Source organism: Ambystoma mexicanum, chromosome 5q (assembly GCF_040938575.1).
Source record: "Ambystoma mexicanum isolate Mex_15411 chromosome 5q, UKY_AmexF1_1, whole genome shotgun sequence".
Classification (NCBI taxonomy): Eukaryota; Metazoa; Chordata; class Amphibia; order Caudata; family Ambystomatidae; genus Ambystoma; species Ambystoma mexicanum.
In genome coordinates, this window is record NC_090933.1 from 1,368,242,298 (window position 1) to 1,368,268,199 (window position 25,902).

Sequence of the window (25,902 nt, forward strand, 5' to 3'; positions counted from 1 at the left end):
CACGATGGAGCAAAGTGCGGCTCATTCCGACCCATCGGGCACGAGCACCACACCATGGCGGAAGTGCAAAGTCCGCGATGGCGGAAATGACCCCAAAACGGGCCACACCGCCGCCGTACGGCGCCCTAGGTGCAATACCGCCACCCATCTTAGCGGACACCGCAGTGAGCGCCAACCGGAAAGTACGGTGACCGTAAATATACGGAAACGGAAGTAAAAGCATGGTCCCGGAACGGGAAACATCACGCTGTACACCTATAAAACCACAAAATCCACACAACCATTAAAAATACTACCCTGAGACACATCCCAACCCGTCATCCACCCTAGTGAAACCAAGAAAAATGGGAAAAGTAGCGAAGAAAGCGTGCGACCGCAAGCGGCAGGTCCACTTCTCCCGTGAGGAACTCACCGTGCTCACAGAGACCCTCCAGGAGAATGCTGCCGCCGTCTTCTCCACGCAAATGACCAGGACGGCACTTGCGAACAAGAAGGCCATATGGGCCCTGGTGGCACAGCGGGTAAGTGCGGTGGGGACCGCACCCCGCAACCCACAGCAATGCAGAAAGCGATGGGACGACCTGCGGATACGCGTCCGTAGCATACTTTCTGCCAACCGCAACATTGCCACAGCCACCGGGGGTGGATCGGAATCACCCATCAAGTTGACCCCCTGGGAAGAAATCTGTGCCTCCACCATAGGAATGGAGAGCATAGAGGGAGTCGGAGGGATGGAGAAAGGAGTGCAGACATCCGAAGAATCAGGCAGGTGGCCCAAATAAAACAATGCCAAAACCACAATGTCCAATCATGTGAAGTACCACGTGCCCACATAGTGCAACAGTAACACATGTCCAGGAGAACGTCCACATACATAGGCCTGATAGCACACTTCAAAACTCACATCAAATACATAAATAATTAAAAATCCTAAAAACGCCCTCTACACGTGCAGCAGGCACACCCTAACTGCAGGCTGCCAAACAACTGCACCCTCACTCCACACACAAATGAAACCACCTCCAAGGCCCCGACCCAAATCACCCTCAGGTACCACCCCAATGCATGTGATACATTGCCATTCCAATTCCCACAGACCCATTAATAACGCTCGCCCTCCTTTACTCCACCACAGGGTCCGATCCAAACGACGAGCTCCAGGACACCCCTACCAGCACACCTGCAAAGAGGGCCAAGACCAACGGCCAAAGACCCTCCACCTCAGCTGCACGCATCAAGACACGGCAGCAGCACAAATCAAGTGGCAGCACAGAGGAGGGAACTCCAACAGGCACCCCAGCAGCCAGCATGCCCACAACACCACCACCACAGGTCCCCCCAATGGATGCCACAGTAGGCACTGCTTCTGGTGGCAGCAGCACCATAGGTGACACTGCATTAATGGCAGCATGCTCCGACACAGAAAACGGGGATGTCGAAGTCAGATCCATCCATGACCTGTCCCAATCCCCCTGTCTGTTCCATCCCGTACACCATGAGGATACCACGCAGGGGCACCTATAAGACGACGACTGGCCATCCCCCACAAGCCCTGTGGCAGGGCAACATGAGGCGAACAGCCACTCTGTGACACCACCGCAAATGGCCATGGCCCAGCAGAGGCAACAGTCCCTCGACCAGTTAATCGTGCAACAGCAGCAACTGGCCACGCTCCTCAAGGACCATGCCGATGAATGTGGGGGCACTAAGGCAGACATAGAAACATCAACTGAGACACTTAGGGCAGAAATGGAGAGAAGTACAGAGACACTAAGGGCACAAATGGAGAGTAGCACCGAGAGCCTGAGAGTCCAAATGGAGAGTAGCACCGAGAGCCTGAGAGTCCAAATGGAGAGTAGCACCGAGAGCCTGAGGGGGGAACTGCATGCGACGTCCAAAGACGTATGTGCCGAACTTGCCGCAGTGCGCCGTGTGCTCACTGAGCTCTCACAAACCCTTAGGGACATGCATGGACGTGAGCAGGCAGAGACATCATCCGTTGCAAGTTCCGTCCAGGGCAGCCCCCAACGTAGATCTGGGAGGAACCTGCGCTCCACAGGCAGGGGTGCCCCTGATACCCGCAGAGGGGGCTTGCAATAGCGACTGCCCACTGACAATGAGCATCTTTGGACACTGGTGTTCGGGGGGGAGGTAGGAGGGTGGAGGGGGTGTGTTGGGCTCACTTGGGTGGCGGGTCGATAGGGTGTTTAACATGATATCACATATGCCATAAACAATGCACGATCAACCAATGAGATGTGTGGACATTGATCCTTGTGTACGAGGCCATTATAGGCGTACAGTCCATATTGTGCATGTACCAGACACACACAGTGCCACGAGTCCCGTGTCCATGTATCAGCCACCAGGCGTGAGTGCTAGAAGCATGCATCTATGAGATGCTGACGAATGTCACGGCCCTCCTGTGCCTCGCAGACTCAATGAGGTGCTGCCACATCCCCACCCTCATCATGACCATCTTCAGGTGCTTGCAGTTCTGCGTCAGGGGGCATGGGCACATTTCTACGTACGCACATGTTGTGTAGCATGACACATGCCATCACCATCTTTGCAACCTTCACATGGCGGTACAGGAGTGCCCCGCCAGACCTGCTGAGGCACCGGAAACGAGTCTTCAGTAGGCCGAATGCCTGTTCTATGACTACACGGGTACGTGAGTGGGCATGGTTCTAGTCCTCCTCATGCTGGTCCCGTGGGTTCCGGACTGGTGTGAGGAGCCATCTCTTCAGTGGATATCCGGCATCACCTGTATGTGGACGATAAACGAATTATGTGGAATGCCATTGCTACGTACGCACCCCCCCCCTTCCTGCCAGGTCATTGCCGCATCACATACCCCACATCATCATGCATGAAATGAGACTCACCGAGTAGCCAGGATCTGTTCCCTGCGTGTCGCTCCATGTAGCGTGGTATTGTAGAGTTCCTCAAGACCATAGAATCATGGGTTGATCCAGGGAATCGGGCACAACAATGTGTAATGATCCTGTTGGAGTCACACACCATTTGTACATTCAGAGAATGAAATTGTTTTCGGTTGCGGTACTGGGCCTCCATGGCATGTGGGACGACCAATTCCACATGGGTGCAGTCGATGGCACCAATGCAACCCGGTATGCCGGCAAGTGCATGGAATCCCACTTTTGTGTTGGTAATTTCCTGCTCCGAGCGTGGTAGAGAGATGTAGTCGTCTGCGTGCTGCAGGAGGGCATCGAGCACTTGCAATAGTGTCCGTGAGAACAGTGGCTGTGAAATGCCATGCAACTGTCCGACTGTGTGCTGGTAGGTGCCTGTGGCCAGGAAGTGGAGTACAGACACCACCTTCAGTAGGGGTGGGATGGCGGTTGGGCTATCTATCATGCTGACAAGGTCAGCCTGTGTCATGTCCACAATGGTGGTTATGGTGTCCCGGTCCAAACGGTAGAGGGTGTGGATCTGCTCATCAGTGAGGTTGAACGGATGTGCTCGGAGGCGTGGGATTGCGGGCTGCCTGCGTGGTGGTAGTGGCTGTGCTGGCGGCCCTTGCTGGCCCTGCCTTGCCCTCCTCCTCCTCCTGCGTCTCCTCCGTGCGGCCGGTTGTAGTTGGTGTTCGTCTTCTTCTTGAAGTTGGAGTACTTGCAGTGCTATCAGGTCCCCCAGGGCCAACATAGCTAGTCCTGCCGGTAGCATTTCGGAGTGGGTGTGGTTGTGGGAGGAGACTGGGTGTGCAATTTATGTGTTTTCAGGCTGTATGGCCTCCACCTGTGGTGATTCATTCCACCTGTGCAAGCTGCTCTCCCCTTTGGGCGAGCACGTCCCGCACACAACGCTGCAATTCGACGAATGGCATCTTGCTATTACAATCATGTATTCGTACCCGATGGCAGTGTAACATTGGTTGATATGTTCATTCGGCTATGGTCCCATTGTTTCACATACTATCTTTGCAGTCGCGAACAGACTTGTGAAGGGTCAGTGGAACGTAGTACTCGAGTAACGGTGGACCCTCATGCATCACTGTACCGAGGTTCAACGACGGGCGGGGCGTCCCATTTGTGAGTGAAGGCAGTTGCCATTTTCACACACAGCCGCACTAGATGGATTAATTTGTGATTTCAAGCGGCCACAGATGCCTTTTCGACGTGATGTTGCAAATGAGGAATTCGAAGGGCGGCGCTTTCGGTTTTCAGCTAGCGGCGAGGAGATGCCCACAGGTCTGACTGCAAATATAACGTTCTATTGTTCAATGTCCTTGGGACAGGGGCCATGGCGAGGATGCAATGATTGATATGAATAGTTTGGGATGCGCAATAGCGAAGTGGACGATGAGGCCGGACGTTCCCAAATACATGTTACGTCACAACACTGGAATTACGGGCTGGGGCACAGTGGATTTTGCAGGCTGCATAACGCACAGACTCAATGGAAATTTCACATGTTATGTGAGTATGGAAACGGGCGTTTTCATTACGGGATGAGGGAATGATGAATGGATGCATTGACAGATGATTTGATACAGAGTTTGCCATGTACAGGGCTTCTTGGAATCTGTCCGCCTCCCCTGCGCTATGTGATGCAGGGCTGCCATAGTGGGACCATCGTCTATCTGGCCTTTTTGAGCCCTCCCTGTCTCGACGCGCCTTCAGACACTTGTGTCTATGCACGTTACCAATCCCATCTGATGGATTCTGTTTTAACAGACGCATGCACAGGTACACTCGTTTGTGATGGTGTTTTCAGCTCGATATAGATAGTTATGATTCGCAAGTGGTTTTTGGGTGGTGATGATCCTTTGGAGTGGGCTAGCATGCATATGGCTGTGGATTTGGTGTGATCATTGAAGTGAGTAATTCAAATGTAGTTCTGATGGCCATACTATTCTTTTTCATTTCATTTGGTTGACAGGTATCTCCTCCCCTTTTGCCACTGCCATCTGTATGCCACTCCTGCAGATGGATTTTACTCCCGACACCTGCTGCTTCGTGTTAATCAGTGGAGCAGCATTACGATCTTATGGGACGATCGCCAATGGGCCACATGCCCTTACGCAGTACTAGTGGCTTGGAGCAACATTTCGGCCTTTCAGCTGGACTAGTGCCTCCCCATTGGGACGGCCCTGCAGTTCTAGGCGCTTCCATGTTGCCTTTTCGTACGAGAATGTAGCCCATGTGTACCATGAAGGAACAGGGCGTCACACAAGAAGTAGCTGGTCATTTATTGCGGATGCAGCCCACAATGGTGAAATGTGTTTTGGAGTTCATGGCCTAATGGCTGTATGGGCTTGGTGAATTTGTTGTGCATTAAATTTCTATTCTGATATGGACCGTGTAGCGTTCTTCTTTGCAAGTGATGTGGCATATTCCTATTTGGGGAGCGATGTATTGTGAGGAGATCTGCATTGGGTTCCAGCTTCGGAGTATAGTTGCCTGGTACTGTGCTGGGCGCGTTTGCCTACGAAGCCCAGTGAGGTCAGGGATAAGGGCTGCCAATATGACTGTTTTAATGATGTCATGCTCAGGGGCGGGGGATTAGCTTTTGTGTAACAGATGCCGGTCAGCCAGGTGGATTGGTGGAATGATGTGATTTTCGGAATATTGCTGGTCACAGGTGCCTGTGTTTGCGTGCGTTTCTTGGTGGGAGACTGAGGTCATGTCCATTGGAATAGCTTCTGTATTCGTGCCATCTGTGCCCTGCAGCTCCCATTGGCCCCTCTTGAGATTCATTTGTTCGTTGGCAGGCATGGATGACTAGTACATTTCACTGGTTGCATTGTGTGACTTCATTGCACCTACGGGGAGTTGTACAATGTGGCCAGGGAGCGGTGTACAGGCACTCAGTGGGGCCGTTTACGGTTGGTTCGCGATGCCGTACTTCTCACCATGGCGGAATGGTACTTTCCGCCGTGCTTGATGGCGTTAGGTGCATGTCCGCTAGGGTCAGAATTCGCGTACCGTTGCGCCATGGTGGTAATTACGGTTTGGCATGGCGCGCGCGCGCGTACTTGGTGCAGTTAGCGTTGGCGTTCACTACGGTGTCGCTAATGGCATCGTACTTTGCGGTGACGGGTCATAATCGCACCGAGCGCTATTCGATGGCGGTATTGCATTTCCGCCATCGTTTTTCGATTTCCGCCAGGGTCGTAATGAGGCCCTAACACTAAATCCAGCCTGCCACTGCATTAGCTACAGCCCGCTGCTAATTACAGCCTGCTGCTTTCTCCGCCTCCGGCTGCCGACCCCCCTGCAGCCCCAGTGTCCCGCTCCTTCCTCCACCTTTCGCTGCTTACACCGCCTCTTTCAGATGTGGCCCCTGCAGCTCCTGAGACCCGTTCCATCTGCCACTGGCCTAAGTCCCCCCTGCCTCTGACATCCACGGTCCTTACCGGCTCCCCTCTTGTGAGTAATCTTGATTCCCCCCTCCTGCATGTCTCTCGGGGACCCCTCTCAACCATCTTCACTACCACCACCAGATTACCGCTCCAACGCCTCTCTGCTCAAGCCCATGCTGCTTCCTGTGGTCCATTCTTCACCCTGCAGCCGCGGCCCTTGCTGGCTCCCTTCTACTAGCCAACAACATCCTGCAGCCCTTCTCTCTTCGACTTCTACTGTGGTGCAGCCTCCCTCTGGGTGCTCCTTTCTACCCCACCACTGCTGCTACCGCAGCCCCCATTTACTACTGTCCTCCACGTCTTCTAGGCACTTCAGCTGCAGCCCATACTGCTCTACTGCCTTCCAGTACTGCAGCACCACCAAGTCTTCCTGAGTTACTCCCACTGGCCCTACAGCGCTCCTCTCTCCTGCTCATACTAGGGGTACTCCCTACTACGTGACCTGACCCTGATCCATCTCTCCACGTCACGTCCCTGGCTCTCCAGCCCACGTCACTGGCTCGGCCCCGCTCCTCTCTCCTGCCCCTCCTGGGTGTGCAGTATCTCGACGAGTAACTACCACTATCCTTGACCTGCCTCTCCATCCTGCCAGTATCCGGGCCCTCCCTCCACCGGCCCACTCTGGAGTATCTCTACTGCCTCTACTATCTTCCAGTACCACCGTCTCCATCCAATCAACTGGCTGCGTCCTCTCCAGTTTATAGCTACAACCCCTTGGACCTATTACCCCCTTGAGTATCCTGGACTTCTACTGCCTTATTTACCCACCTTTTACATCCTCTCCAGCATCGCTCTTCCTCCCTCCTGACTTCTCTCCCCTTTATACCGCACCGCTTACGAACTGGTATTCTAGATTACCATACCTACCACACCTGCCCTTACCTAATTTGTACTCCTTGTTATGCGCTGCTTCTCCTTCTTGTACCGCCCCCCTCCCTTCCCCTCTCCCAACTGCCCTCTCCCCCCCTCAAAATTCTCTATCTTACCATCATCGCCATTTCCTCTCTAAACCTCCCCTCCCCACACCCACTCCTCCCTGCCTCCAATTGCCTCATTCTGACGCCGCAACCTCATCTATCCACAAACCTCCAATACTCCCAACTCCTTTGAAGTCGCCCTCTGGAATACCAGGTCCATTTGCAACAAAACCACTGCTGTCCTTGACCTGTTCTTACGCCTCAACCTCCAATTTCTCTGCATCATGGAAACATGAATCCCCCCATAACACCTCTGTTCCCGCATCCCTCACCTTGTCCTCATCTTCTTTCGAGCACGTCCCTCACCCCTCTGGCCGTGGAGGTGGCCTAGGCCTTCTTTTTCGCCTTCACTTTACCTCCTCTCCCTCTTCTACTTCCCTACCCACTCTTCCTTCCTTCAAATTCATGTATAAAATCTTTAACACTCCTCATGCTATATCATTGCTCATCATATATCGCCTCCTGGCCCGGTCGGCTCCTTCTACGAAGACATTGACCATCTTCTCAGCATCCTTTCCCCTAGCCCCACCCCTCTAATCGTACTTGGCGACTTCAATCTTCATCTCTCCTCCACCCCCCCACTCTCCTCTACTATCCATCCTTGATTCCTACCTTCTCACTCCTCTCCATTCCCCTCCTACTCACCATTCTGGCTCTACCATTGACCTCATCTTTACCTCTTCCTTATCCGCTTCTCCTATTACTTCTCTTCCTAACTATTTTTCTGACCACTCCTTACTCTCCTTCTCCCTCATTCCCCCTCCCCCTCCTCCCCTTCCTCTCCCTCTCCCACCCCCTTCTTCCGGCGCGACCTACATAACTTCAACCCTTCCCTCTTCCTCACTCCCTGTTCTTCTTCCCTCCCCCCTCTCCCACTTCTCCTCTCTCTCGGCCACTGAAGCATCCTCCATCTTAACTTCCTCCCTCTCCCCTACTCTTGATCATCTTTACCCTATCTCCTCATTCTGCTCTTCTCGCCGACCTGCTCAACCCTTGGTGTTAGCTCATCTTTCCTCCTTAGGCGCCTTGAACGCTCCTGGCTCAAACACCCCTCCCTCGCCAACGCTCCCTCTATGACTCTTGTCTCAACTCCGCTAAGCGCACTTATTTCTCCGACCTTCTTCACTCTCAGTCGTCTCATCCCACGGTATCTTTCAAACCCTAACTCGACTTCTCTCTCCTCTTAACCCCGATCATTCTATCGCCTCTCCTCTCTCTGTCTCTGATTTTACCACCTTCTTCTCCAACAAAGTCCTCAATCTCCAAAAAACTATCCTCTCCTCCCCTTCATACTCTCCTCCTCCCCCTCTCCCACCTCCCCCTCCCTTATCCATGTCCTCTTTTACCCTTTTCACTTAGTCTGAAATTTCCCTCCTCCTTTCTAAAACCCATCCCACTGCATCTCCCACTGACCCCATTCCTACCTCCCTCATCCCTAAAATCTACCCCCTCTTAATACCATATCTCACCTCCTTTTTCAACATCTGTCTCTCCACTTCCACCTTCCCCACTCCTTTTAAGCTTGCTACTATCATCCCCATTCTCAAAAAACCTTCTGCTAATCCCCTTCTTGCTTCCAATTACCGCCCCATCTCTCTTCTCCCCTTCCTTTCTAAACTTCTTGAATGCATTGTCTATTCTCAACTCTCTACCTTCATCTCCAACCATTCTCTCCTCCCCCGCACCCAATCTGGATTCCGCCCTCTCCACTCCACGGAAACTGCTCTAACCTCTGTTCTCAACTCTCTCCTTTCTGCTCGCTACTCTAAGCATTCCTCTGTTCTTATCCTACTTGACCTCTCTGCTGCCTTTGATACTGTTGACCACCCTCTACTCCTTAGCTCTCTCTCTTCATTTGACATTAAAGACTCCATTCTTAATTGGTTCTCCTCCTATCTTTCTAACCGCTCCTTCTCAGTCTCCTGGGGTGGCCGCACCTCCCCTACCTTTCCTCTCAGCCATGGCGTTTCACAAGGCTCTGTCCTCAGTCCCTTTCTCTTCTCACTCTACACTTCCTTCCTAACTCCCATTATCTCCTTCTTTGGCGTTTCACACCATTTCTATGCTGATGATACCCAGCTCTTCCTCTCTTTCTCTTCCTTCTCTCCTGAAATCCACATTAAGCTTACTTCTTGCCTCTCTGCTATTAAATCTTGGATGTCCTCTTACTTCCTTACTCTTAACACTGATAAAACCAAGCTCCCATTCTTTCCTGCTAACACTCTCCCTCCTCCCTCCCCTCCTCCTTTCATCCTCTTTCCCCCCTCCCAACTCCCCTTCTCTCCTCACACCCGCAACCTTGGTCTTCAAATTGACCCCCACCTTTCTCTTTATAACCACATGTCTCTCACTGCCAGATGTTGCTGCTTCCACCTCTACATCTGTAAAATTCGCCCTTTCCTAATCTTTCATGCCACTAAACTCCTAATCTCCGCCCTCATCTTCTCCAGACTCTTCTACTGCTCCACTCTTTTCCTCGGACTCCCCTCCTCTCACCTCTCCCCCTCAAATCCATCTACCACTCTGCCATCCGCTCCCTCTGCCTTCTCTCACCTCACAACTCCATCTCCTCTTCTCTTAACTCTTTAGGATGGCTCCCATTTCACTCCCTGCTCAAATTCAACTTCCTCTGCCTAGTTTTCAAAGCCCTCCACTGTCTTGCTCCTCCCTACATATCCTCTCTTCGTAATGTCTATACTCCTTCTCGCTCTCTCTGCTCTGCAGACCACTTCCTTCTCTTTTCTCCTCCTTCACCCTGTGCCTCTTCCCGCTTCCGCTCCTTCCAACTTCTCGCTCCTTTCCTTTGAAACCACCTTCCTCTCCCCATCCGCTCTACTACCTCCTACCCTTCATTTCGCACTTCCCTAAAATCCTATCTCTTCCAATCACCGCATTAGCTTCTTTTTCTCCTTTGAAACCACCCCCACCTTCACCTCATACCCCGCCTCTCTCGCCCTGGTCTCTCTCCATTTGCAATTAACCTCATAAATAATGTAAATTATTCCTTGTACTGTTTTCTGGTTTAGATTTAATGTCATGTATTGCTTGTTGTATTTTCTTGTTCCTCATTTAAAGTGCCTTGGATTAAAGCGCTATATAAATTAAAATTAATACAAATACAAATACCTGGATGGCCAGTAATTTGTTGAAACTTAGCGGTAACAAGACTGAGGTTCTGGTGGTCAGCACGACTGGAGTCCCGATTTCTGGCCTGTCTATTGATCCGTTCCCCCCTCCATCCCTTTTTGGTTAAACATTTGGGGGTGAAACTCTCATTCTCCCTTTCGATGTCAGAGCAAATCGGTGTGGTTTGTAAATCTGGCCATTTCAACCTGTGCACCCTGCGGAAGGTTCTCCCCTTCATTCGCTGCCACTTCCATGCCCCTGTGGTAGCGGCGCTTGTCCTTAGTACTGCCGATTACTGCAACTCACTTTATTTCAGCCAACCGCGACACCTTATCAATGGGATCCAGCTGCTCCAGAATGCGGCAGCCAGAGCAATGTTGCGCCCTCCGGCACAAGCACGTATCTCACTGCTCCTGAGACAACTGCACTGGCTCCTGACAGAGAAGCGGATTCTGTTTAAATCTTTAAATCTATGTGCTTGGTGCATTGGGCTTTCTACAAGTTAGGGGCTGAGTGCCTTCAGGGCAAATGTGTTCATTGTGTTCCTGCTCGCCCTCTCCGATCCCAGTCTGCCCTTTTGCTATCTGTCGCTCGCTTAAGACTGTCAAGGATGGGCGGTTGCCCATTTTCCATGGCAGCCGCAACGGTGTGGAATAATTTGCTTCAGGCTCTCCGAGATATTGCTAACCATCTGGCTTTCCGTCTGTCTTTGAAAACCCTTCCTTTTTAGGTGCATTCCTGCCCAACTACTTCCTCATCTCCACTGTTTTTAGTGCCAAGATGCCCTTGGGCCTATGTGCGCTGTACAAATATACATAACATAGCATAAAATAACGTATAATAAATGCATTGCACACAAATGGTATTCAACGATCTAGCTGAATTGGAAATGCTGTAGATTGTTCTGTAATGTTTTATTACGTCCGTACGAATGTCTCTTGTGTGCTTTAAATCGCCAGGCTGGTATTGCAATGGAAAAGTTGAGTGATAAGACTCCAGACATGTTGGCGGTTGAACTGAAATGGAGGCATAAAAGGATTTTTTGTGCTACGACCTGTGTGGTTCTGAATGAATACTTAACCCAGGAAGGACCAATGTGGCCAGTGTTTACATGATGTTTCTGTGGCTCTATCCACCTCTATCCCCGAGGAAGGGGCCTCTTTTATTGTGTTAGGGGATTTTAATAGAGATTTTCTGGACGCAGAAGGTGACCATTTTATGGGGAGTAACAGTAGTTCCAAACACTCAAGGGCTAGAGGAGGCAGCTGTGGAATTTCACTATAGTTGATTGTTTATTTATTATGCGCTTATAGAGCAAGTGTTTCAAAGTGCAACCATGGCTGGGAGGGGTAGAACATCAGTGAGATGAGACAAACGAGCTTACTAGGCGTGATACATTCAGGTCGTGTAGTCCATAGACAGGAAGTTCATGAAAATGTTCCTGTTGAAAGTCCTCCAATGTATATATGGTCTAACTGTCTGTCATGCTAAACTGTAGCGTCTATTTTTGCTTCCACGGATTTACTTCCATTGTGTACTGTGCTACAAGTGCACCTCCCCATTAAGGGGACTGTTCACTGCCCCTTAGTGTTGCATTTAGGTTGCATACAGGCAACCGTAAATTAACCCAGAACCTTTTTTGGTAGAAATAAGACAGCAAGATCACGCTGTGTTGTGGAAGCCTTCCTTGGCAAATAAGTCCAATGGGGCTGTGGAAGTTAATTATATCCAAAGATGGCTTCTAAGTATGCCCTCCGGTGAGTTTACTCCCTTTCCCTAACAATCTCTTACAAACACTTACCCAATTCTCAATTTTCAGTGGGGGCGGGTCAACTAAAATGCACAGAGGAAAATTTCAAAAGATCACCCATGAAAGAACATGAATTGAAAAGGACAATTAGGGCATTGCAAAAAAAATGGGCCAGGTAATGAATACATGATTCAAAAAAGTGAAACAGCTGTATAAACATGTGTCCAAGTCCCATCATTGCTAGAGAGATGCAGAAGCAATGCTAGAAACCCTGCAATGGCAGGACAAAGCCCTGTTCTGGTCTCTTATAAAACACCTAGTTCTCAAATTTCCTTGCAAGCTCTCTCACTATCTCCAGCCGTCTGTGAAGAAAGGTTTTGTCGGCTCTATTCATCTAAGGTTGGAACTGATTATATCCTTACAGATTTAAGGAGATGCTCAGCGGATGCAAGGGGCTGATTTAGGTTAAATATTGATATGCATTCCATATCATCAACTTGAGGAGAACCATCTCCGGTTCCGGAAGTACCTCAAAACCTTCCTCTTCGCTTCTGCCTTCTCTCTCCCTCTCCCCTGCTAAACCTGCTTAACTCCCCACTGAATTCTGCACTAAACCTGCATCTGGGCCACTCTCAGCGACCTCGGTCCAGGGCCCAGCCACTCTCCACTTTCACTGCCTCCCTAGCTCCCCCTGCACTGTGGGACTGTCACTGTATCCCTACAGCCCCCCTTTCCAGCACTTCTCAGCACTTGTTCTGCACTTACCTCGCACTTGCCACCAGCTGGCCCTTTTTATTTATTATTTATTATTTTATTACGCTACTTACCTTGTACTGCACTTCCCCCCCACCTCCTCCCCCTGCACTTTCTCCTTTTCCCCTTACCTCTGCACTTGCGCGATCTGAATGACACCTGGCCTAGTAGGATCGTTTGTCTGTCTTCCCCTTGTTTCCCTCCCTCCCTGCCTCGTCGCGCCTTGAAACACTTGTGTATAGGCGCGTTACAAATACCATATCATATCATAGAGGGCAATTGTGAAATTCAAGGCTTCAAGTGCTCCGGGTCCTGATGGTTTATAGAATATGACATCACAATCGGCCCCTGTTCTAGGGGTGAACGTTCTCTTGCAAATGTATTAAAATATTATGCATTTACACTTGATACCGCCAACATGGAGAGATGCTTTGCTGATTCTAATCTTTAAGAAGGGGGATAGAGCAGACCCCAACAGCTATAGACCAATATCTCTGTCGCAGCATTTATGCGAGAGGAGTTTTAATTATGGGCTGAGTCAAATAAGTTCCTGGATCACTATCAATCAGGGTTCAAAGGGAGCTAGTACTTCCCTGAACTGTTTGATGATCCCTCTACTGGTCAAACAAGCACGAGTGGCAAAGAGAGAGCTGTAGCTTTTCTAGACCTCATGAAAGCCTTTGATTGTGTAGCAAGGGACATTTTATGGGGCACAATGCATGAAATTGGGATGCCCAGGATCTCTTTTAAATATGTTGATGCACCTACATACCAACACGTGATTGCGAGTAAGATTGGACCAGAGGGGAACTTTTACAAATTGGATTGGTTCTACGCGAGGCTTATGGCACAGGTGTGTTTTGGCCTCCTTCCTTTTTAGTATCTACATTTAGGACCGTAAGTGTGTTATATGTAATGAGAGAGTGAGTCCCCTCGAAATGTGGTTCTGTTTTTATCCATTATTTATTATATGCAAACAATATTGCTTGATTTGATTATGCCCTTCGTGAACAATATGCCATGGTGCCAGTACCTCACTTGCTTTACCCCCAAGAGACCATTTAAATTCCACTCTTCCTTTGCCAAAGAACATGATTTTTGTCTTTACTCTGTTCAGTTTAAATCCGTGGGTGGTGAACTATGCCTCAGCACGTGTGAGCCTCTGCTGCAGTCCTCTCGGGGTTAAACCCAACATGGCCTTACCACCTGCATACATTAAAAGCCCAAAGTTAGAACCCTTAAAAGTTGGGAGAGTCACCCCTTTTCCCAAACTAGTTAAATTAAAATCAGACATATATAGAATAAACAAAATAAGGGCCAGCAGACATCCCTGGCTCACACCTTTGAGAGTGGGGAATGATTTTGACAATGACCCCTTCTGTGAGACACGTGCTGAGGCAGACCCCTCCCATGAGACACGTGCTGAGGCAGAGCCCTCCCGTGAGACACGTGCTGAGGCAGACCCCTCCCGTGAGACACGCGCTGAGGCAGACCCCTCCCATGAGACACGTGCTGAGGCAGACCCCTCCCTGAGGCAGACCCCTCCCGTGAGACACGTGCTGAGGCAGATGCCTCCCGTGAGACACGCGCTGAGGCAGACCTCTCCCGTGAAACACGTGCTGAGGCAGACCCCTCCCGTGAGACACGCGTTGAGGCAGACCCCTCCCGTGAGACACGTGCTGAGGGAGACCCCTCCCGTGAGACACGCACTGAGACAGACCCCTCCCGTGAGACATGTGCTGAGGCAGACCCCTCCCGTGAGACACGTGCTGAGGTAGATGCCTCCCGTGAGACACGTGCTGAGGCAGACCCCTCCCGTGAGACACGTGCTGAGGCAGACCCCACCCGTGAGACACGTGCTAAGGCAGATGCCTCCCGTGAGACACGTGCTGAGGCAGACCCCTCCCGTGAGACACGTGCTGAGGCAGACCCCTCCCGTGAGACACGTGCTGAGGCAGACCCCTCCTGTGAGACACGTGGTGGGGCAGACCCCTCCCTTGAGACACGTACTGAGGCAAACACCTCCTGTGAGACACGTGGTGGGGCAGACCCCTCCCGTGAGACACGTGCTGAGGCAGACCCCTCCTGTGAGACACGTGCTGAGGCAGACCCCTCCGTGAGACACGTGCTGAGGCAGACCCCTCCCGTGAGACACGTGCTGAGGCAGACCCCGCCCGTGAGACGTGTTGAGGCAGACCCCTCCCGTGAGACACGTGCCGGGGCAGACCCCTCCCATGAGACACGTGCCTTGGCAGACCCCTCCCGTGAGACATGTGCTGATGCAGACCCCTCCCGTGAGACACGTGCTGAGGCAGACCCCTCCCGTGAGACACGTGCTGAGGCAGATGTATCGTTGTAACAAAGTTGTAAACATTAGGTAAAGTCCTTGATGGTTGGGCTCCGCCTTAATGAGCGAAGTGGATGATCAGTGATGGATCAGGAGTGAGAGGTTGGAAGGGACAGTGATGTGGTGGGAGGAGAAAAGCTTACAGGATCAGAATAGTGATGGGTCAGGTGTGAGAGGTTGGAAGGGACAGTGATGTGGTGGGAGGAGAAAAGCTTACGAGATCAGAATAATGATGGGTCAGGAGTGAGAGATTAGAAGGGACAGTGATGTGGTGGGAGGAGAATAGCTTACAAGATCGGAATAGTGACAGGTCAGGGGTGAGCGGTTGTGAAAGAAGTGTTTGTGATGCAGGGCAAAAGAAGGGACCATTCCCTATTCCGGGAGACTAACTAATGATAGGAGAGGGGAAGCTAGAAGTTCCCTAGGGAGTCAGATAGCCATCGACTTAGGGCAAACACTGGAAGAATAGAGGGAGGACAGATTGGGGTTACCCATCTGTAGTTTACTAACAGCCCGTTAGGGACTTTCGGGACTGGGAGGTGCAACCCAGGCCCAGTGAAGCCGAGAGAGGAAAGGGACGGCCTTAGAGCCAACTATTCCCAACTTATTTGACCTGAAGAACGAAAAGAAAGCAACCGTTTTTGATAGTTTTAAATAAAGACCCTTGGACTTGTGATTGGTTACTTGTGACGGGCCACCCCGCTCAGTAGGTACTGACTTACTCTGCATTTTGTGCAGGTGTGTTACCATTTCAGGAGTGCAAGGGGATGTTGTTCCCTCTGCATGAAAGTATTGTGAGCACTTGCACAGAAGGGGGACGTTATGGAAGTTATGTGCTTTGAGGCTCTGGCTCATTGCCGAGTCTCTTTTTGTGGTGGTGGGAAGAGGTCAGAAGTGAGAGGGTACAGTCACTGGAGTACACAAGCATTTAATGGCATGGGTCTTCTACTGCAGGGCTGCTGCTGAAGCGGTTGCAGTGCTATCAGGAGTTAATTTTCACCTGTCAGCTGCAGCACCACGTGCCAAACTCATTACGAAATCCAGCAGCAACTGTGCCAACAGACTGCCTCTCACAAGGCTGATGACTCATGCACCTGGCCTCGAGGTGCTTTCCTGCACTCTGAAGCCCAGCCCCCTGCCTCCTATATACCTTTATGTAAAGGCGCTGCTTCATCTGTCTCAGAACTCTCTCTTCCCCTCCAGTGTCCTGTCCCGTTAGAACCTTCCTGACCTCCTCCCAACTTCACATTCACCCGAGGAATCAGTCCCCCCTCCTGTCTGCTCATCTCTGAGAAGACTCTGCAGACCCCAGACTCAAGCATCTCCAATGAGGTCCCAGGAGTGCCACCCACCAGACCCTCTAACTTGGTAAGACTTATGCCTGTAGGGGGCTTAGACTGAGGGTGGTGGGGAAGGGTCCTGGGGAGTCCTGTAGTCCTCTAGTCTTCTTCCTCCAGTACCTGTGGGACACTTACCGAAGGAGGAGTTTCTGTTTCATCAACATAATTTACTGCACAGTTTTTTGGTTGTAAAAGTAATTGTCATTTTATTTACAGCAGCGCAAGGATGTTGGGTCACCTTGTGCTCCTCTGCAATATCCTGAGTGTCTCTGCTTTGTGTCCTGGTGAGTAGCGACTGCCATTAAGTTCCTTACTTTAGTTATATTATGTTATGTTAATATGTGCCTAGTGAATCTTCTTTGATCCACAGTTTCTGCGATCCTGACAGAATTATGATCTTTACAAGTGGAAGGGGTTAAAGAGACAGAGCGTGAGACATGAATTCTCAAGGGTGAAGGAGACAGAGAGTGAAACATGGATGCTCGTGGTTGAGAGAGAGAGGGTCTGAGGCATGAATGCTGGAGGGTGTAAGAGACAGAGACAGAGGCTGGAACATGGATGCTTTGGGGTGAGGGAGGAAGAGGGTCTGAGGCATGGATGCTCGAGGGTGAAAGGGACAGAGGGAGGGACTGAGGAATGGATGCTCAAGGGTGAAGGAAACCGAGACACAAAGTGATGCATAGATGTTTGAGGGTGAAAGAGACATAGATAGAATATGAGGCATGGATGCTCGAGGGTGAGAGAGAGAGAGAGAGAGAGAGAGAAAGAGAGGGACTGAGACATGGATGCTCGAGGGTGAAAGGGACAGAGACAGAGAGGGGCATGGATGATCGAGGGTGAAAGAGACAGAGACAGAGAGTGAGGCATGGATGCTTGAGGTTAAAAGAGACAGAGAGAGTGAGGAATGGATGCTCGAGGATGAAGGAGACCAGGAGAGACAGAGAGTGAGTCATGGATGCTCGAGGTTGAAGGAGACCGGGAGAGACAGAGAGTGGGGCATGGATGCTCGTTTCTAAGTCCATATAGAGTTGGCTTCCTTCAGGTGGGGTCTTTCCAAACCATTGCATAAAAGCTGGTGCACCTCACCCTAAATAGATGAAGGCACCCTCATCCTGATGTCCATTGAATGGGATCTATGCTTTAATAAAGGTCTGCAGTGTGACATGTCACATGCAGGTGACCAATGAAACATGCGTGTTCTGGTGCATGTTAGATTGAGGGTTCCTTACAGATGGTACTTCATTCATGACATGTCAGAGGTGATCACGACTGGAGCTGCGTGACGTCATATATGTATGACAAATAATGCATACCAGCTCTATGTGCACAAAGAAAGGCCCCACAGACAGTCACTGCATGTAAAGAGACTGAACTGCCTGAGACTGGGTGCGAGATGCAGGATCTTACTAGGCCCAGTGACATTGAGAACACATAAGTGCATGGGAGAGGGAGAGGGGAAAAGTGTATGGGAGGGGGAGAAGTGGAAAGTGCAGAGCAAAGGAGAACACAGATAAATAATAATAAATAAATAAAAAGACAACAAACTGTGGTATTGCAGCCAGCGATTGGCAAGTGCTGGGGTTAAGGCAGCAGACAGGGTAGGACTGTATGGGTACAGATACAGACCCCAGTGAAAGGGGTAGGCCGGAGGCAGTGCAGGAGGGTGGCAGGGTGAGCTGGTACCTGGGCTTGGAAGACAGAGGATAGGCCAGGTGCACAGTGCCGCGAGAGAACAGATCAGGAGGGTTGGGGGGGGCAAAGGCAGAAGCAAAAAGGAAGGTCTTGAGGTGCTTCCAGAACCAGAGATGGTTCTCCTCAGGATTCAGAGTGGCAGGGAGGCTGTTCCAGAGGGAGGCCCCAGCTGAAGAAAGAGATCTACCCCCAACTCGTTGCTTGGAGAAGCAACTGGCCTTGAACAAGTTAGAAGTAGAGGAGCGAACAGCTCGAGAGGGGAGGTATTTGCGGAGGGATAGCTGGGGGTATTTTGGATCCAGGCCCCAGAAAGCCTTGTGGAAAATGCAAAGGGTTTTGAATTGAATCCTTGTATCCACTGGGAGCCAATGGAGAGATTTCAGAGCAGGAAAGATACGATCCCAGATCTTGAGGCCAAGGACAAGTCTCACAGTCCTGTTCTGGATTACTTGCAGAGGGCAGAGAGTAGAGGCAGGTACATTTAGAAAGAGGCTGTTACAATAGTCCAACCTTGAGAGAACCAGAGCTTGAGAGACAGTGAGCTTCTGGGGGAAGGAGAGAAAGGCAGAGTATCTCTAAGGAGGTGCAGTAAGACGTTTTACTTTTTAGAGACATCAGACATGTGGGCAGAGAAGGAAATGACCCAGAGTTTCTTAGCCTCGCAGGTGGGGATAGAAGGAGGGCCAAGGTAGGCCGGCCAGAGAGTGAGGGGGAAGGAGGTTGAAGGTGTGCTGATGAGGAGGAACTCCGTCATGCTGGAATTCAGACAAAGATTGAAGGTGGCACCAATCTTGAATGGCAGTTAGGCAATCAGAGATGAGAGAAGGAGAGGAGGTGGGCGAGGGCAGCCTGAAAATGAGTTGAATGTTATCAGCATTGTTAAGACGGATTTCTGAACTCTGTCCTGGTGGCGCAGAAGTTCAGAAGGCCAACCTAATTACTTGGAACAGGGTAACCTCTGGACAAGCCAGACCAATCAAGGTAGCGATCGCGGCGGTCAAGACTAGGTCTCAAGAGGGGTGAGGGTGACTGAAAGCCCGCAATGAGCACACAAAGCAAGAGCGCTTACAAACTACTCCAAACAGTTGTTATATCAAAAATATAAACACATTTATTTTAAGGCCTTTAAAACAACGACCATAGCGAGAAAATCACAATAACACAGTATTAATCCAACACATACCAAATCAACACAATATATATACAAATACACAGTCGCAAGCGTTTAAAGCACGAAATATGTAGTCCACCTGAAAGGAAAGGAAAACAGGCAGTGCGATAACGCTTTTGACTCAGTTCGCCTTTAGAGGCACCTAACTAGATGGAAGTCCGAGCCCTGCGAAGAGTGGAGCCTTGTGCTCAAAGTACCTGCCACGCCGGTGCCAACGGGCAAAAGGGGAAGCTCTTCGGAGGAAGTCAGGCAGTTCGGGTTAGTGCACAGCAGAAGGAGAACAGGTTCCGCAACTCAAGCGCAGCCTCCACAGCGGGCAGAAGCAGAGCGCGAGCGCGGCAAAAGGGTGCTGTTTTTACACAGCAGGGAAAAGCAATGGGGTACTGCAGGAGGGCGACCAGATCCTAGATATACTACTCACCGGTCCCCGAAGCAAGCAGACCCAGGCTTCTCCACGATAGTTTCAGCAGCTGGCAGGTTCAGAAGAGCAGGAGACGCTTTGTAGTCGTGTAGAGCAAAAAGACGTCCCTATCGACGAAACCAGCACAGTTTTGTTGCCGCACAGGACAACGGAGCGGCCGTGTGTATTCGAGCCAAATGAACCCTCCTCCCTTCAGACCTGGGAACGCCAAGCGTACGAAGCGTGGGAGAGGGTCAAGGACTCGCAATACAACACAACCTGGCGGCGGTTGCAGAGCCAAACTCCTTGGTAAGCTGGTCAGTCAACTGGATGGCCCAGAGACGCTTCCGAAGGCTTACTTGGCGGGAGATGGTTGAAGATGCCGGGAATAGCTGTTCCTGCTATTCCAAAGGTCGAAGCACCAGTACAGGCCTTCTGGTTCGATCAAAGGAGGACAGGGGCTCTCCGGACGACAGCAGTGCAAAGGAGGATTCCTTCAGCGGGTCACCAGCGATTCCTCGGTCCAGCCTCGTAGTTGCAGGATACTTGGCTCCTGTATTCCTTCGTTCGTGAGAACTCAGGAGATCGACATGGTAGTGGTGTTTCCAGCCCCCTCTTATCCACGGTTCCCTTCGCGCCAAAACGGAGGGGAGCCAATGGGAGATCCGCTCATCAAAACACATACCATACGTGGACCAATCACGGACCACGGTGGTCCCAGGCATTCACACCACCCTAGACTCTCTGGCACCCAGGATGTGTATTGGGACCAGACATCCCAGCCCCCACCCTGGAGGCACACAAACGACATGTAGAAGCCCGCGAAAGCAACCACGTTTCGCGGGAAAGTACATGCCCAAATAAGGAAGGCCCCGGGTCGCCGGACCTGGGGAAGGTGAAGGGAGCAAGGCGGTCAGTGGACAAGACAAAGGAGCCTCGCGGCCTGGCCATTTTGGGAGCCAGGCCACCATTTTGGGTTCAGTGCAAAAACGTGCTCAGAACGCCAAAAGGAGCTCAAAATAAACAATACGATCGCTGCCACCATTCGAGTCCCTGAATGACTTGCACCGATCAAATACATTCCTAAAAGAGTATCTAGGGCCTGTAGAAGGCTAGAGACCCAAGAGAGCTGTAACTTAGCTTACAGTGCCCTCTTGTGTCGTGTTGCACTAAAGCTGCGACACGATAGAAGAAACTACGGGAAACCACGTTCCCCGGTACTGACTGTCTTAAGGGCATGTCAGTTTCCCCGTAAGAAAGGAGCGAAAGCCCAGAGAAGCGCGGCAGAAGGCTGTACTTCTCTGGCAAAGTCAAGAACAAGGTTAAAAACAATAGCAAAAAGTTTAGGGGTTGCCACATGGAAGGAAAATTCCCTACAATTACGAAATCTTTCCTAACAAGCATAGCACTGGAAATTGGAGCAGAAAATGGCTTTGCAGTGGGCAAGGGTTGCCAGGTGTTAGGCAGAATTATATGCAGTACCCTTTGGGAACACCATACACAATTAAGACTACAAGTGACAGTACAAATTCACCTTTGGTACAAGCCTGTACTACACAGTAAAAGTGGTAGCAATGGCTGAGCAGCCAGACATATCTCAAGAGTAAAGTGAGCAGTATCAATAGTTACACAAAGGACAGCAATTACTATGATTCAAACAAACACTGACTCAAGGTTTCTGGGTAAAAGAATATACATTTATTTACACATCAGTTGTATAACATTTCACTAAAGTAAAACAGTTTAAAAATCACACTCTTAATACACCAAAACACTCCCAATAGGTTCCAGACAAGTCAAGCTCACAAATAAAGTGGGAGCAAAATGGCACTCCAGAAATCTAAAAGGGAGGGAAAGACAAAGTTAGGCAGAAATTGACCAGCACCAACCGGTAAGTAAGAAGGGCACTCTAGAAAGAGGAACTACAGTGATGTAATCAAATCAAAAAGGCTTAGGGCCAAAGTCAATAGGACAAAAGTCTTTTGCTCTAGATCACAAAGCTCAGGGTAGTTTGCAGTTAAGTCTTTGCCAAGAGTTCCAGATGAAGTTGGTCGGCAGAAAAGTTAGTTTAAAGAGTAGAGAATGACAAGCCCTCGGATTGGAGAAAGATTTCACACACTTTCATCATGGCTGAACGAAACGAACAACTGGATTTGCACAGTACTTTTAAATAGAGAAGATCTGTAGCTGAGGTGGACTTTCATGACAGTTCCTGCAGGATCATGGTTCCTGAAGCGACTGTCGAACTGACATGAAGTAGGAAGACTAGAGGGTCCTGCACTACTCAGGGAAGAAACCAGCAGCAGAGCAAAGCAAATAATAAAAGGTGCCACTGTAGCTCTGTACAGTGAATTTGACCAGAGGAGGGAGTCCTGGCTTGCAGTTTGGGTGAACTGGTTGGTCCCACCAGCTCAGGGGAAGAGGATTCCTGGAGGATCTTCTCTGTCTTTGGAGTTCGAGGATTTGGACCTGCAGCAGGGCTTCACCGGGTGGTTCAGTCATGGAAGGGGTCCTCTTCCGTCAGCTCCTTGTCAGTTCTTTCGTTCCAGTGGCGACTCTGCCATTCCAGACCCAGAGACCTGCTTTTTATGCAGTTTTCCCCCATTCACACAGCCTGGCTGTCAATCACACAGCAGGGTGGCTGTCCTGCCGGGACAGTCACCACAGCCAATCAGTTCAGAGTGCAACATGGTTATCCAAGGAGACCCTGTGCAGAGAGTCCTAAACCCCTCCCTCACATCCTGTCCCCCCCAGTCATACAGGTACCTAAGGAGGGCTTCTGTGTAGAAGCTCGCGAAAAGACGGTGAACAAAGAAACCAACCCTGGCTTGGCATGCAGAGTAAAACACGAGAAAGACTTTTACAAAAAGAAATGGTGAATAAACCCAGCTGGAACCGTAATAAAACATATATGGTCTAGAGGGTTTAAGTTCAAGGCTACCAAATAGCCTAAAACAATATAAAGGTTATTTAAGATAACCACGGTAGGAAAAATAGGGTAGTTACTACTGCCTAGTAGTTACTTTTCTTGATGAAAAAGGAGTGAAACAATGCTCCAAGAGAAACAGACAAAAAGGGATAAGTATTAACCCTTTCCAGTACTCCATGTAAGATGGTTTGTACTGGGTCTGTTGTTTTACAGAGGCTAATAGATTTAATGGCAACTTTATATGTTCTGGGAGACAGTAGTCAGTCCCAGTAAATGGTGTCTGAGTTGGGAAGTCTAAAAGACAACCCAGTGTCACTCCACTGAAGGTGCTTTGTAACAAACAGTAAAAAGATGATGCATGTGGAGTATGTGAGGCTCCACAGTCTATGAACACAAACATGTTAAACACGCACAGCAAAACACATGTAAGAATGGGAAAAAGGGCTCACGCTCTTACCAGGTGAAAAAATTAATCCTAGAAATCCAGCAAAGCTGCTGAGGGACTCAGTAGGTAAGGGAAATTAGCCTTTCTGGAGAATTCCCCCTAACACCAGGTATTGGTTAAAAAGCCAGGGTGAGAGGTTATACCCCTGGGGAGCACCACAGGTAGAGAGGGAGATAGATTATAGGCAGGACCCAAGTTGGACCTGGAGGGTCGACCAGAGAGAAAAGAGGTGAGCCAAGCCAGGGCCTGATTGGTGATACACAGGTTATCACGGAGACGGTTGAGCAGGATGGTATGGTTGACCATGTTGAAGGCAGAAGAGAAATCGAGTAAGATGAGGACAGAGGGAATGTTAGAGTCAAGGTTAGAGAGCAGATCTACATGGATATTCAGAAGAGGAGTTTGTGTGCACATCGTAAGTGCCATAGAAAGTGGCTGTTGGGCTGGGATCGTCTTGTTGGAGCTGCCGGAGTTGTTTGTTAACCAGCCTATAGCTGCCGTCTGCAAGCGGAAGCTATCTGCAAGTTCTTTCTTGCCATAACACAGAGACTACAATACCCAAGTAAAGGAACTTTCCTATGGACATTGTTTCTTTTCTTGACCCACAAGTTTACTGCGGTACGCGGTTCATCTTATATAATTCTCAGATGCTTACTTGTGCTTACTCTTCTTTTCTGCAGCGTTACCATTGTGGCCACACACCCCTGCCCGACAGCATCCGCTCTGAGCTTTCAACATTTAGTGAGGCAGAGAGGCAGAGAGGCAGCTGTGGGATAATTTATTTAGCTGTATATGTGGTATCCACCCTCCAGATCTATAGTACCCTATTGTCATTGTGAAGTGTCTAGGGAATTTTGTTTTGTGGGATTTTTGAAAGATGCATTTGAAGTGGCTCCCATTCTGAGATAAGTAGATTATGTAACTTCATTCTTTTTGCTGGTTGTGGCTTCTACAGCCTTGGTGTTGAAAGATTGATGAGGGCTGCTGGCATTTAGAATATGGTTGGTTTGTTGCGTAGCAGCAAATTGGCACGCTCACTAGTGGTGGAGAAAAAAATCTACTCATTGACCAATTCCTCATCTGGTACCAAAAGTGAAGCCCTCCCCTCCGGTGGAACTCAGTCCGCGCGAAGGCTGGGGATGCCCTTAACTATGTCTAGTGATAAAGACAAGCTACTGGTAAATACCAGTCATAAGAGTCCAGGCCACATACCAAATTATCTGCATAATGAGGTCTTCGGTGACACACCGAAACAATTAGCTGGTGTGACTGCTCCTCTGCAAAAAAACCTTTCAAGCATGCATGATAATCAGGGCACTTTTCCGGTCGGGAATGTTGAAGAAGGCTCCAAACCCAAATTTGGGGTAGACACCTCGCTACTGGCCCCAGCAGTTTTGGCAGAGTTGGATAGAAGGGTACGCCTATCAAGGGGTCCTTCTACTCCTGCTAGGGCTAGAGGGGCGGTTTTGATAATGTCCATTTATTCGAAGCACCCGTTCCGGCCTGTGACATGCCCCCTTCAGAAGAAAATCGTACTGGGTTACATATGGGTGAGACCTCTAGAGTAGGGGACGCAGGGGTGGATAGCAGGTTTGGGCTGGGCAGGGTAGTTCCTTCCATACCTCCCAGGAAGGTTCTAGCCCTGATTCCCCGTTTCACTCTTCTCCCCACGAACATGAAGCTCCGCTAATGGGTCCGTCTTTTGAGGGCCTCAATGCAGAGGACATTGCCACTACATACGCAACATTCCCTGTCCTAACAAGAATATTAAATCTACTGGATAGGGACCATGAGAGAACACACATGGATATCCAAGAACTTAGGTTCCTCATTGTGGATAGCTCAGAGAAAATAAGTAAACTGGAGGGCTTCGTCTTTGCTGTGGAAAGATGTAGTATGAGCACGGGGCTCAGCACGGTGCCAGCCAGAATAATCACTCATGATCAGATCTCGCAAACAGAACACAGGATTCAGGGCGGGGCCCATTCTTATGCTGAGGCCCTGGCCAATGGTAATAAGGACATATTTTCCGCTCTCTTTAGTAGCATGGACGAACTAAAGACCATGGTTTCTAAGAACATCGAACATACCAAATGTTTGGAGTCCCGTATGGTTCTGGCGCACCTTGCCCCTAATTTGGGAGTTGTCAAGCAGGCAGTCAGTGAGCCCCACTCCTATAATCCTCTGAATACACCCACCTCAGATAGCCCATCTGCTCTATTAAGGGCCATGGATGAAAGGGGTGCACTTCTTTCAGAGGAGGGAGGTTATGGGGACAAGGATTCCTCTCTGGAATCTGCGGTGGCCTTTATACCGTATATCTCCCGTAGAGAGAAGAAAATGAGGGCAAGAAGAAAATGAGAGCAAGGGCCCTCAAACACAGGGCTGTCAGCTCTGGCGCACTATATAAAAATCTATGTAAAAAAAGCAAGAATTTACCCTCTCTCAAGGTACCCAATACCAACACAAATATAAGAGATATTTGTGGCCTATCTGTCGAAGGCAGCATCGACTTCTCGCAGTTAGATGAAGAAAGTCAAAAGGTGTTAGAGTTAAAGGTGTCGGCTCCGGTATTAAAAAACAA

At 49.9% G+C, this 25,902-nt stretch overlaps 1 protein-coding gene across 1 annotated transcript in view; it reads left to right on the forward strand.

The window, feature by feature from the left end:
- Nucleotides 1-25,902, forward strand: part of LOC138498156 (CD5 antigen-like) — a 507,597-nt gene that overhangs the window by 18,963 nt on the left and 462,732 nt on the right. Inside the window, exon 2 of the mRNA XM_069622035.1 lies at nt 16,898-16,965. Coding sequence (XP_069478136.1) covers nt 16,908-16,965 — 58 coding nt within the window. The 5' untranslated portion in view covers nt 16,898-16,907. The remainder of the gene's footprint in view (nt 1-16,897; nt 16,966-25,902) is intronic.